This window comes from Brassica napus, chromosome C2 (assembly GCF_020379485.1).
Source record: "Brassica napus cultivar Da-Ae chromosome C2, Da-Ae, whole genome shotgun sequence".
Lineage (NCBI taxonomy): Eukaryota > Viridiplantae > Streptophyta > Magnoliopsida > Brassicales > Brassicaceae > Brassica > Brassica napus.
The window spans coordinates 30475248-30489686 of record NC_063445.1 but is presented as its reverse complement, the minus strand read 5'-3'; the positions used below and the strand labels follow the sequence as shown (position 1 = coordinate 30489686).

Here is a 14439-nt window from a genome sequence, read left to right as displayed (position 1 = left end):
TTTTTTAGGAAAAGAGGGAGTAATAAATATGCATTGAATGGAGAATAAAGAGTGAAAAAGTTAGAGAGAATGATTAAGTATATGAATGTGAAGCAGCCAAGCAGAATAAATAATGATGCTGAAAAGACTGCATTTACTACTCATTCATCAATTAAACGCATAACTAAAAATCTATTACAATAAAGTTGGCTTCTATCACTTCTCAGCGCGCCAGCAAAGGGGCTTCAAAAACGTGACACCTGTCACCATCCCAAAGTGAGTTAAGTTTTGATCGGATTCTGAAAATTTATTTCTCTACGTTTTTCACTAATGCTGGGCTTTATTAAAACTCTGTATTCAAACTTTTTTCTGGGCTTTTATGTTTTGTGGTGAAATAAGACCCACCAAGTGATGCATTTCTTTCTCCATGGATCTTTTCTGAACCTAACGATTCTTTTTCGACCTCCCGTCTGGCATATAATCAACACAACCCACTAATCCCACTTTCACCTCTTCATTGTATGTTTAATTCCTCGTTCCTGAGCTTTTTCCAGAGTATAAATATATATTCTCATTGGCCTTTCAAATGCCTCTAAACTTCCTTTAGATTCGTTTTAATTTGAAAGCTTAGACAGGCCGGTGTAGGTAAATGTCAAAAAAGAGGCCAGTTGATGCTTTGATGGGGGTTGATATGTTGGTGCTTGATTCCAAGGTATTCTGATTAACGCTTTTAAAATCCAACGTTTCATAATTCAATTATCCATTTTGGGACTTTTCGTATTTGTAAGAAAAAGTGGTCACTCTAACTTGAACTAAAAAGCAACGATCGCAAGCTCTCTGCGGCGGAGCAGTTTGACATCTACAACCAAGAACTCAGGGAGAATTCTGCTTCACGAGTTTTGTAAGGTCGTTCATTATCTTTCTCTATGCAATTAAACTTACCTTACTTAGTGTTGCTTATGAATGAATTCTGATCATCTCGGTTTTTGTATTCTTAAATCGATTTTTTTCCTACAAGGTCTTGGTTTGTTTTGCTCGGTTAATCTAGGATATGCTTTCAGATTTGTAGGATAATCGTTGAGACTCTAGACAATTAAAAAGTTTAATGGTTTTGATGTTCCATAATAATATAACATCTGTCGTGTATTTTTGCTTTGCTTTCATTTTTCAGAAGAGAGAGATCTTTGATGATTTGGCTTCGCTGTTGTGGCACTCTGTTGTTACCGTTCCTGCTCTACTGCAGGTACTCTTCCTTCATTAAAGCTGAGTGGAACCTTCACATGGTGAAAACAGAATCAAACTATCACAATTACAGGTTTAGAGGTTGAGAGTGGGAAGAAGGCGATGCAAGAAGTTTTCTTGAACTGGTATAAACAAATCTCAAAAGTTCATAACTTATATCGTCCCAAAAACCAAAAACCGGGTTTTCCATCAATTTTACTAACTTTTCGAAACAGATAATTTTAGCTTGGACAAGCACATGAATGGAGGAAAGCTGAAGAATCACTGTCCAGCCACTTCAATATCTTAAACAGAGGAGGAATGGATGCCAATGAGAACTTCAGCTCTCAGTTCTCGTCCGCTGTATCATCCTCTCTTGATGTTTTTGATGTTGTTGACGCCAGCCTTCTTACTTCCATTGATCGTGAGTCAACTAATTCCTTTGAATTTACAGATTTGGATCACATGTTGTTCTTTGCTTTGCTGAAAATTTACCCTTTCTTTTGGCAGATTCATTGAAACTCGATAATGGTGCATATGCTAAGATCAACTCCATGATCATCCCATGCTGTGAAGACTTTGATAGATCCCAAGAGTGATCACAGTCACAAGATCATAGAGATCACAAACAACGCATGGAAATATCTTCTTGATGGAAACTTAGTAAGTTTCAAGATTACAATCTGCATAAAACTAACCCAGGAAAACGCAACGTATCAGATATTACAGCTGGTTTTTAAATTCTGGTGACGGTAGGAATATTGTCTTTGGTGAAAACAGGACCAAATGACATACCAAGCATTGAGTCCATTGAGGAACTTAGAATCCCAGCATCTGAGACTTGCTGAGAGCGCGTCAAGATGGGAAACTGTTGAAGCAGGCTAATGGTGATGCAAAGCAGCAACAACACCTTATACGTGCTTCTTCTGTTTAGGAGGCAGCTGTGTCGGACTCAAGATCTCCCCTCTCTGATGTTAACTGATATCCAAAGAGGATTGATTTTACAGAAGCCAAGAGAAGAAGGTTATTATTGTGTCACACTCTACAGAGAGTATACATGTCAACTTATTTTCTTCGTGGAGGTGGTTTGAGGATTTTACAAGAACTTCACTTTTCTTATTATTCTTTTTTTTTTGTTTAGTTAGGATTTGTATTGTTTATTAGTTGGAACAAAAGAAATTATTATCTTCTGAATCAGTATATTTATGAGTCGTGTTAGTTTTAATTACAAGCAAATATATTAGGCTTTACGATGTCAGATACGTCATTAGCTTGAGATTTGCGATTTCTATGGTATAGTTCCAGTTAAAAATTATTGCCATGTTCGAGGTAATTTAAATGGGGCAAGATGGATACTGAATCTGGTAATGAACCAGTGAATTGGTTTCCTTTAACTGAGATTGTTTGTATGTTAGTTAGTGTGCATGTATTGGCCGGACGAGGACCAGAGAGACGGAGACCATCGAGGCTAAAGCACTTCAGATTTGACAGGGGCGAAATAAAATGTGGGAAAGGTCTGGTCATGTTTTTAAGATTGATAAAGTTGAGCATTTCTAAATACTGAACTTTGGCCAGCGACAGGAAGATAATGCCAGCAAGAAAGATAAGAAATTCTAATTTTGATATCCATCAAAATTTTGTTATTGTTTTCGTCAAAATTGTGTGTTCCATCGGCAAACAAAATGTGAGCATCTATGTAAATTTGTACGTCACACATGAATAGTCGAAGAAGCAATCAAGTCTCATGAAGTAACACATACTAAAAAAGGATTTGTTTATTGTTCTGTAAAACTATCCAAGTAAGCCTGGCAATTCAGAAAACGATTGACCAGTTAAACGTTGAAATATAACATGTGATCGTTAAAGGACATTACTTTAAAAATCTTAGTTTCATGCAGATCTTTTTAAAAATATTCTTTTACTTCACAAAATATATTTTTCTTCTAAAACCCTTTTCGGTTTTCTTCTCTATCACTCTCTCACACCTTCTATATTGAAACTTTTTGCAGAAGACTTACGCGCTCCTTTAGCCGGCTCTTGACGTATGCTGGAGGAGCAAAAGAACCAGGTCTATCTTATTTTGTGAAAATTTCTTATAAGTTAGGGCCTTTTTTTGGGAAAGCGCCTTTAAAACATTTACACATGTATATATTAGTCAACTATAGTATATATATTTTGTACAAGGTCTATCAAATTTATGAGCCGGGCCTTACACAACTAATCATCATCAAATTGGTACAGTTGGCTCCTGCCGATCGTTTACTTATTTTTATTTCTTCAAAATATAGTAATTCTATAATAGATTAGATTCTACTCCAATGGTACTATGTTTTAGAATGAAAAATAGAGCGATAAAATGAGTTATTCTATTTATCAAGTAAACTTATTTTCTACTCTATTAAAGAGTGAAAAGTAGAATAGAGTTGAATTTTTTTTATTCAAAACTCTATTTTAGAGTAAAAAATAGAGTGTGATTAGAGATGCTCTAAAACGAAAAATGAAAATTCTAAACAACAAAAGAATAATGCAGAACAAAAATTTACATATAGAGTAAGACATAATATAACATATAATAACAATAATTTACATTGTTTAATTATTCGTAAAAATATAAGTCAATGACAAACAAATTTTTGGTAAAAACTGTGAAATACCTCTAACAACATTATAATTCTAGGAAAATTTTTTAGGAATCTAAGAAACCAAAATATGAAAACATATATCATAGTAAAACATAACTTATAATGTGAAAGTGAACTTACCACTAATCATGAAATAAACACATAAAATCTAAATATATTTGAATTGAGCGACACACAAATTAAAAAAAAAAAGGATGGGAAATAACATGACTGAACATAAATAGAAAGGTTGGTTGCGCAAAAAAAAAATAGAAAGGTCTAAAATTCACAAAAATCATGTGTACTCTCAAAACCTTCCATTTCACATATTGGTTCATGTTTTCATGCTCGAGACTTTATTATCGGCCTACTAATTTGACATCCTGTCAATGAATTGGTCTGACGGCACATTGCCTTACTCCAACTCGCTTTCAACGATCTAACATTGTTGAAGTCCTTACGCTAAACCTAAATTACAATGATTTTGTAAATCTGGTTTCATAACGCCTCATATCGTCATTCAATTGATGTTACTGATATTCTCCTTTGAGTTCCATAAACCAATCTTTCTACTATGGAAAAGAAGTGATCAAACTAAATAATTATAATAATAATTAAACTAAACATACATTACTTCTAATTTAACTTCTTAGTGGATAAATTTTAACCGTAGTAGACAATTGTAATTATTTTGTATTAACAATATGAATACATCACTGTGGGAATGAAATAACTAAAAAGGAATCGTGAAACCAAATGTTTAACCATAAATTTATTGCAAATCACACTGATATGAATACAAATTTCAACTATTATATTTAACAAAACTTAACACCCCATGCGAAGCGCGGACAAACCACTAGTAATGAATAAATTAATAATGTTCTGCATGCATATTACTATTATGTTGATTTTTTGGACTGCAGATAAAAAAAAAAGGAAGATGGAGCTCGTGATGGCCAGGTGACCAATGGGCATTTGTATTTTTTTTCTTTCTTTTTTTTTTTTTTTTGAACTGAACCAATCTTTTCATGTCCTACACTTTTCTTTCTTTTTTTCTTTCTTTTTTTTAATATATCATCTATAAATGATATAATATTTTATTTCTTTTGATTAAAAATAAGTTAGATTTTTATATTCATTAATACTTAGTAAATATTCACTTATTCTTATAAAATATATTATAACATACATGCACTTTCATGTTTTATTTAGTTAATTTTATATTTTGATAAAAGCGGTATTTTATCTTATGTTTAATTAGTTTTTTAATATTTTAATTGATTCATATATCTACATCTATTAAAAATTATTCAAAAGGTACACGTTTAATTAGTTTTCAATTAATTGTTAAAATTCTACTATGCTTAAAATAAGTTAAAATTTATATTCAATATATAATACTTAGTAAAAATTACTTAATTCTCTATAAATATATTATGACACATGTATGCAGTTTTATCTTTTACTATTTGATTACTGTTTTTATATAACATTCATAAAAATAGTTAAATATAAATTATATTTGTAATTGTTGAATATAATGTATTATAACACATGCACTAATTTTTTACTACATCCATTCAAATGAAAAAATCAAAATATGTTTTGAATTAGTTAATTTAATAAATTATGAAAAACTTATGTTACAAATAAGTTAAAGCTTATGGTCAATAATATTCAATATTAGTTTGATCTGCATTTGTTCTGCTTAATGTGCATGATCTATATTTATTGTGTTTGATCTACATTTCTGTTTGATCTGTAGTTTTTGATTTGCGTTATCAATTTGAAGCCTAAGAGCTTTTAAACTACTACGTATTAACTACAAGTTTTTCAAAAAAAAAACTATGGGTTTTTATTCCCAATCATTTAAACTTGTTTTTATCTTTCATGATTCAATACACTTTAATAAAAAAAATATTTCTAACCTCGTCTTTATTATTATTATTTGATTAGCTTATAAACCCAATTGCCGGCTTTAAGCTTCAACATTAGAGCATCTCCAATGTATTACTCTATTTTTTACTCCAAAATAGTGTAACTCCAAAATGGAGTTGGGTTTTACTCCAATGTATTACTCCATTTTTTACTCCAAAAAAGAATATTCCAAAATAATTCCCTTTGTTTTTAAGTTAACAATTGTTATTAATACTTTCAATTTATAAAAATTTAACAATTAACTTCAACTATTTTATTCTTACAAAACTTCCATAAAAATATATTTTACTTAAATTAAAAATTTATTATTAAATAATACAATAAATCATAAGTATACAAGATATCATATTTTGTTTTAGTAATGAGCATTAGTATATTTTCCCACAAATGATCAAGTAATATATTTCATAACAAAAAAATGAGATTTTTATCTTTGATTTTCCAAAATCGAACAAGAAATTTCTGAAATAGGACATTTTCATCTTCTACAATTTTTATCCATGGGTAGAGCTTCTCTTCCAACTTCAATTGGTGCAATTTTCATAATATACAATTTTTCTAATTCAGAAACAAAATTATGCACTAAAGGAACATAAAGAATAAAGAAGAAAACAAAGTTTTGTTTTTTAATTTAAATTTTATACAGGATTCAAATGTTTGTGTATATATTAATCTCAACAAGTACAATTGTTATCAAATCGAAATGTTGACCCACAAGATAAATAAACTCTTCTATTATGTTTGAACAATATTTCAGCGATCTTGGTAATTCTGAAAGCAATTTACCGGATTATTAAATCACTTATTTTATATCATAGTTATTTTAATTTATTCATGTTTAGATTTGATTGTTATTAGTTTATGCATCTTTTATGTGAAATTATTAAATAATCTTGTGGAATATCTTTTTTTTGGAATATGTATTTATTTTCATGTTAGTGTATCATTTTAAATATTATTTAAGTATAAAATAAAATCTTTCAAGATGATGTGATCAGGTTTTAACAACTAAATTTAAACCGCAAATGCACGGTGGTGCGCGGTAGTCTTTAGGGATCGAATCCACAGAGACCAGATACACACTTCAATATTCAAATTCAGATAAAGCTAGATGACAATGAGACAGTTATGGTTTTCTGATTGCAACTTAATTAAAGACATGACAGAAAATGGATGATATGAAACTATTAATAAAAGCGTTGGGCAACAAGGGAATCGAAGGAAATCAGATCATGAATACAAACTACTTATCAGGAAATCAGTTAAGATCCGTTCTAGAATTCAAAACACGGTTTTATAATCTTTCCACTCTCGCGGCTCCGATTACTATGTTTAACAACCCATTGAACTAACTCTTGTTGAACTCAAGATGCTAAATACGCATTAATGAATAAGTTCTAATATGTTCACAAAGCTCCCTAACATCAATTTTCCCTGGTTAAGTTATTTTGGTCATCTAAGTTCTTTCAGGCCTTTCATCGAAACATCTCTCCGACGTGAAAAAACCTATCATGCATTAGGTAGCTAATCAAGTTCAAGCAGTAAGAACAACTATAGATGAAGAATTCTAATGAGATTTCTAGATTAAACAATTCTAAGCATTCATCCTCTTGATTTTCTTTGGAAACCCTAAAATCCAACTATGAAACTACTCACACACACTACAAGAAAACAGGTTTTTACCTACTGGAAGAATAGTAGCTAATCGGTAGCTAAATCAAGATTAGCGACTGATTTACGACTAATTAAGCCTATCGTTATAGTGTGCGTCGCTAAATAAATCGGTCGTTAATCGGTCGGTATTTAGCCACTGACTACCAACCATTATATCAGTCGTTTAACAGTCGTAAAGTAGTCGCTAAATTACGACTGATTTTGCGACTACTTTAGTGACGTATTTAATGACTAATATACCAGTCGCTAAACGGTCGGTATATATAGTGACTAATTAGTGACCGAGGTTGCCACGATTAACGACTGATTATCAACGTATTTAGCGACTGATAAGTGACTACGGAGCTACTGTTTTTTGACCGATACAAACATTGATTTGGGATTTGGTATTTATTTATTTTGGTTCACTTTTGATTTTTATTTGTGGGATTAATCATTTGACACATGCTAAATGAAGAAACTGGAGGTAGATTAAAGTTTTTAGAATCCTAATTACCAAAAAGATACATCCCAAATCAAACACCAAAATACAGATACATACCAAAAAGTTATCAGAGTTGTTATATGTACAAAATACCAAACACCAAAAGATAGTTAAATATGATAACCTAAGTACACAGCTTTTACTGATCAGGAGGAGCTGGAGATGATGCTTCAGAGGCAATGAAATCAAGGTATTTTTGGTCAGTTGAACGCATGTACTTGTGCATAAGGGAGAACTCAGCCATCTTAGCCTGGTTAGTAGCTTGTTCCAGTGCACGGTCTGCCTCAGCCTTGGCAATACGGGCTTCTTGTTCTTTTATCTTGAGTTCAGCTTCTTCAAGCTTTTGTTGCATGTGCATGAAAGAATAGGAGCTGATCGGGTCATTTGGTTTTCTCTTAAGCTTCTTCTTCAGGCTTCCAATACCAAAAAGGTCTCCTCTGTCATTGCAGAAAGTTGACTACAACAAAGAAAACAATGAGTAAGTCATTATCAATCAATTTCCAAGCTGGAAAACAACTCCAAACTCTTAATGCAAAAACTTATGACTGTAAAATATTTTTTTAAAAAAATAGTAGACCTGAATAAACAGCTCGTTGTCCTCTTCTATTGCTAGCAAAAGCCCCTCTGAAATTTCAGTGTTATCTTTCTCAAGGTTAGCCAACTTCTCTTCCTTTTTCTTTTTGTAAGCCTCAGCAACTTTTTCTGCTTTGAAATCAACATAGGTTCCATCTTTTCTTGTATGAGCCTTGATGAATACTTCACCAAAACTCACAGGTCTTCCCAACTCCACTGTCTGAAATGAAATGGAAGAAAGTCACACATGAAAATGAGACAAGTGTTAAAGAAAACGAGACAAAGAAAATGATACTCACCAGCTCCTGTTCGATTTGCATATAGGACTTCTGTCCTGAGTTATGCTTGTGAATACCAAGACCATTACGTTCATACAAACGAGCTGCTGATGCCTTGCGGCTCTTTCCCACTGCTGCCTCAGTGTCCCAATAAGCAGTCATTTATTTCCAGAGTGTATCTCCTATCCAATTCGGTTGCTCGCGAGAGGTCCTTACATCACTGACCATACCTTTCATTCGAAGCTGACAAATGGATTCAAAGTGTTCTTGAACAAGACCGGTTAACATGGGATTCCATGTGTGTTTTTTCTACAAAACAACAGATAACATATAAGCTTATTGTGCATGGTTGCTAGCTACTTTACATATCTCTCACATACAAATAAATAATTATATATGTTTCAGTGTTCTTTGTTCCACCTAGTTTCATTGCATACTTTACTTGCCGATATTTCTTTTCACAACAGAAAGAACTATAAACTGAATGTAAAAGATAAAGAAGGTTACCGCAAATTCAACGAAGTATCCTTCTTGTCTGTCTCTAGGCACACAGGTCCAACTATAGAAAGGCTTATTAAACTTCTTTTTCATAATCTTGGTTATCTTACGGGTCAAGCTGGACTTGTCATAACCAAACCTACAAGACAAGAGGAAAAAAACAGAGACTCTCAATCAGCAAACTCAAACTCAAACAAGCAGTGAGAAGACACTAAACAGGCAGAGACTCTCACTAGTATAATACTCACACAACAGACAGAAAGAAGAGAAACTCAAACAAAAGCGAAACATAATTAAAATCTTCACAACAGAACCAAAAAAAAAAAAAAAAACTAAGGTTTTGAAACGAAAAGCTAAAACTCGGACATAAACTTAAACACATAAAACATATAATTAGCTCAACTTCGTGACTCAAAATTGTTTACTAGACTCAAACAGCTAAAACTCGAACTCAAACTTAAACACACTAAAACTCTCATGGAGACAAACTGAAACCTCACACAACAGACACAAAGTAGAGCACCCATACCATGTTGTACCAGGCTCGAGTTTGGGAGACAGGACCGTTGTGAACTCCTCTCGGCCTGGTTGGGCTAGCATGCGGTTTAATACATCCATCACGTCCTCCGAGAGATCAGGCTCAACTGGAGCTTCGAACTCAGCAAAATCTTCTGGGTCTCCATGAGAGTTTTGTGCTTGAGAACTGTGAGGCGATGGAGCTGCATGAAGTGGAGACGATGGAGATTCTTCAAGTGGAGGAGATTGAGATTGTCTCTGCCCAGGTTGAGGATATGAATTACCTTCACCGCCAGAAGACTGAGGTACTCGAGTTGGAGGCTGAGTTTGAGGAACCGGAGCAGATCCAGAAGGTTGGAACGTGGAGCACGGAAAGAGTTGCCTCGGAGGTGGATAATCCCTTACCGACGGCGTCGGATTGTTGTTAGGGAGAACCACCGGTGGAAGATTCGACGTCTTCGCATTAGAGACGAAGTCATACTGAGTCGGTAATGGTCTTGGTGTTTTATTAATCGACGAACCCGGTGCCACGAGATTGCGCTTCCTCTTTCCACCCATCGCCGGAGATAGATCGGCAGTAGCTTCGGTGAAATCGCCGGAGTGAGAGGTCGAGATCGAGAGTGAAATCGCAAGTTAGAGAGGAGTGTGGGATCGAGAGATTTAGAGATTGATTAGCTAGGGTTGCTGATGATTAGTAAATAAATCTAATTAAATGGGCCAAAAATAATTGGTTTGTGGCGGGTTTACTGAATTTTGGGTTTATAGGCGGGATTAGTTAAATTTTTGGGTTTAGGAGGGATTCTAATTATCAAATTTTTGGGTTTAGTAAATTCAGGCTTTATAGGCGGGTTACTTATGGTTTAGGTGGGATTAGTTAGCTAAATACAATTTTTTTTTATAAAAAAACACACCATAAAATAAATGTTTCAATAATATATATCATTACATATTGCCTCAAATAACTTAAACATCATCATCAGAAGACGATAAATTACATCGGAATTCGTCATTTGGTTCTCCATCTGCCACCTCGAAATCGAGATTTATTGATTCTTTTCGAGCATGTACCAAATGCTCAAATTGTAGGTCTTCAACTGTAGTCATCAGAACAGCATCATCGTTTTCTTGTTGTAACGTAATCGAGGCTACGTCTTCATATTCTCCAGCAACGATTAATCTCCTCAGGCTCACTTTAAGAACATTGAGCCACAAGAAAACAGGTTTTTACCTACTGGAAGAATAGTAGCTAATCGGTAGCTAAATCAAGATTAGCGACTGATTTACGACTAATTAAGCCTGTCGTTATAGTGTGCGTCGCTAAATAAATCGGTCGTTAATCGGTCGGTATTTAGCCACTGACTACCAACCATTATATCAGTCGTTTAACAGTCGTAAAGTAGTCGCTAAATTACGACTGATTTTACGACTACTTTAGTGACGTATTTAATGACTAATATACCAGTCGCTAAACGGTCGGTATATATAGTGACTAATTAGTGACCGAGGTTGCCACGATTAACGACTGATTATCAACGTATTTAGCGACTGATAAGTGACTACGGAGCTACTGTTTTTTGACCGATACAAACATTGATTTGGGATTTGGTATTTATTTATTTTGGTTCACTTTTGATTTTTATTTGTGGGATTAATCATTTGACACATGCTAAATGAAGAAACTGGAGGTAGATTAAAGTTTTTAGAATCCTAATTACCAAAAAGATACATCCCAAATCAAACACCAAAATACAGATACATACCAAAAAGTTATCAGAGTTGTTATATGTACAAAATACCAAACACCAAAAGATAGTTAAATATGATAACCTAAGTACACAGCTTTTACTGATCAGGAGGAGCTGGAGATGATGCTTCAGAGGCAATGAAATCAAGGTATTTTTGGTCAGTTGAACGCATGTACTTGTGCATAAGGGAGAACTCAGCCATCTTAGCCTGGTTAGTAGCTTGTTCCAGTGCACGGTCTGCCTCAGCCTTGGCAATACGGGCTTCTTGTTCTTTTATCTTGAGTTCAGCTTCTTCAAGCTTTTGTTGCATGTGCATGAAAGAATAGGAGCTGATCGGGTCATTTGGTTTTCTCTTAAGCTTCTTCTTCAGGCTTCCAATACCAAAAAGGTCTCCTCTGTCATTGCAGAAAGTTGACTACAACAAAGAAAACAATGAGTAAGTCATTATCAATCAATTTCCAAGCTGGAAAACAACTCCAAACTCTTAATGCAAAAACTTATGACTGTAAAATATTTTTTAAAAAAAATAGTAGACCTGAATAAACAGCTCGTTGTCCTCTTCTATTGCTAGCAAAAGCCCCTCTGAGATTTCAGTGTTATCCTTCTCAAGGTTAGCCAACTTCTCTTCCTTTTTCTTTTTGTAAGCCTCAGCAACTTTTTCTGCTTTGAAATCAACATAGGTTCCATCTTTTCTTGTATGAGCCTTGATGAATACTTCACCAAAACTCACAGGTCTTCCCAACTCCACTGTCTGAAATGAAATGGAAGAAAGTCACACATGAAAATGAGACAAGTGTTAAAGAAAACGAGACAAAGAAAATGATACTCACCAGCTCCTGTTCGATTTGCATATAGGACTTCTGTCCTGAGTTATGCTTGTGAATACCAAGACCATTACGTTCATACAAACGAGCTGCTGATGCCTTGCGGCTCTTTCCCACTGCTGCCTCAGTGTCCCAATAAGCAGTCATTTATTTCCAGAGTGTATCTCCTATCCAATTCGGTTGCTCGCGAGAGGTCCTTACATCACTGACCATACCTTTCATTCGAAGCTGACAAATGGATTCAAAGTGTTCTTGAACAAGACCGGTTAACATGGGATTCCATGTGTGTTTTTTCTACAAAACAACAGATAACATATAAGCTTATTGTGCATGGTTGCTAGCTACTTTACATATCTCTCACATACAAATAAATAATTATATATGTTTCAGTGTTCTTTGTTCCACCTAGTTTCATTGCATACTTTACTTGCCGATATTTCTTTTCACAACAGAAAGAACTATAAACTGAATGTAAAAGATAAAGAAGGTTACCGCAAATTCAACGAAGTATCCTTCTTGTCTGTCTCTAGGCACACAGGTCCAACTATAGAAAGGCTTATTAAACTTCTTTTTCATAATCTTGGTTATCTTACGGGTCAAGCTGGACTTGTCATAACCAAACCTACAAGACAAGAGGAAAAAAACAGAGACTCTCAATCAGCAAACTCAAACTCAAACAAGCAGTGAGAAGACACTAAACAGGCAGAGACTCTCACTAGTATAATACTCACACAACAGACAGAAAGAAGAGAAACTCAAACAAAAGCGAAACATAATTAAAATCTTCACAACAGAACCACCAAAAAAAAAAAAAAAACTAAGGTTTTGAAACGAAAAGCTAAAACTCGGACATAAACTTAAACACATAAAACATATAATTAGCTCAACTTCGTGACTCAAAATTGTTTACTAGACTCAAACAGCTAAAACTCGAACTCAAACTTAAACACACTAAAACTCTCATGGAGACAAACTGAAACCTCACACAACAGACACAAAGTAGAGCACCCATACCATGTTGTACCAGGCTCGAGTTTGGGAGACAGGACCGTTGTGAACTCCTCTCGGCCTGGTTGGGCTAGCATGCGGTTTAATACATCCATCACGTCCTCCGAGAGATCAGGCTCAACTGGAGCTTCGAACTCAGCAAAATCTTCTGGGTCTCCATGAGAGTTTTGTGCTTGAGAACTGTGAGGCGATGGAGCTGCATGAAGTGGAGACGATGGAGATTCTTCAAGTGGAGGAGATTGAGATTGTCTCTGCCCAGGTTGAGGATATGAATTACCTTCACCGCCAGAAGACTGAGGTACTCGAGTTGGAGGCTGAGTTTGAGGAACCGGAGCAGATCCAGAAGGTTGGAACGTGGAGCACGGAAAGAGTTGCCTCGGAGGTGGATAATCCCTTACCGACGGCGTCGGATTGTTGTTAGGGAGAACCACCGGTGGAAGATTCGACGTCTTCGCATTAGAGACGAAGTCATACTGAGTCGGTAATGGTCTTGGTGTTTTATTAATCGACGAACCCGGTGCCACGAGATTGCGCTTCCTCTTTCCACCCATCGCCGGAGATAGATCGGCAGTAGCTTCGGTGAAATCGCCGGAGTGAGAGGTCGAGATCGAGAGTGAAATCGCAAGTTAGAGAGGAGTGTGGGATCGAGAGATTTAGAGATTGATTAGCTAGGGTTGCTGATGATTAGTAAATAAATCTAATTAAATGGGCCAAAAATAATTGGTTTGTGGCGGGTTTACTGAATTTTGGGTTTATAGGCGGGATTAGTTAAATTTTTGGGTTTAGGAGGGATTCTAATTATCAAATTTTTGGGTTTAGTAAATTCAGGCTTTATAGGCGGGTTACTTATGGTTTAGGTGGGATTAGTTAGCTAAATACAATTTTTTTTTATAAAAAAACACACCATAAAATAAATGTTTCAATAATATATATCATTACATATTGCCTCAAATAACTTAAACATCATCATCAGAAGACGATAAATTACATCGGAATTCGTCATTTGGTTCTCCATCTGCCACCTCGAAATCGAGATTTATTGATTCTTTTCGAGCATGTACCAAATGCTCAAATTGT

At 34.7% G+C, this 14439-nt stretch overlaps 2 protein-coding genes and 1 long non-coding RNA gene across 6 annotated transcripts; 1 reads left to right on the top strand and 2 right to left on the bottom strand.

The window, feature by feature from the left end:
- The first annotated feature begins 231 nt into the window (after positions 1-231).
- On the top strand, positions 232-2458 carry LOC111202774. Of its 3 annotated transcripts, none has more exons than XR_007319702.1 (6): positions 232-691; positions 768-885; positions 1151-1222; positions 1295-1346; positions 1437-1624; positions 1711-1950. It is a non-coding gene; the product is annotated as an uncharacterized LOC111202774 (long non-coding RNA). The 3 variants fall into 3 exon arrangements; XR_007319703.1 differs by adding an exon at positions 1957-2458 and having other exon boundaries at positions 406-885; positions 1711-1863; XR_007319701.1 differs by adding an exon at positions 1981-2458 and having other exon boundaries at positions 420-885; positions 1711-1863.
- Positions 2459-7887: 5429 nt separating this feature from the next.
- Positions 7888-10838, bottom strand: LOC125581921. 2 transcript variants are annotated; one of them, XM_048748138.1, is made up of 5 exons: positions 9799-10838; positions 9279-9408; positions 8793-9080; positions 8498-8713; positions 7888-8377 (listed from the first exon to the last, which is right to left on the bottom strand). In XM_048748138.1, the coding sequence occupies exons 3-5, from the start codon at positions 8931-8933 to the stop codon at positions 8060-8062; spliced, it is 675 nt and encodes a 224-aa protein (XP_048604095.1). In that variant the 5' UTR covers positions 8934-9080; positions 9279-9408; positions 9799-10838; the 3' UTR covers positions 7888-8059. Both variants share the same exon structure in this region; 1 of them encodes a protein (XP_048604095.1).
- Positions 10839-11454: 616 nt separating this feature from the next.
- Positions 11455-14039, bottom strand: LOC106353526. The gene is made up of 5 exons (XM_048748137.1): positions 13369-14039; positions 12847-12976; positions 12361-12648; positions 12066-12281; positions 11455-11945 (listed from the first exon to the last, which is right to left on the bottom strand). Exons 3-5 carry the CDS (start codon positions 12499-12501, stop codon positions 11628-11630), a joined length of 675 nt encoding a protein of 224 aa, XP_048604094.1. The 5' UTR covers positions 12502-12648; positions 12847-12976; positions 13369-14039; the 3' UTR covers positions 11455-11627.
- Between the last annotated feature and the right edge of the window lie 400 nt (positions 14040-14439).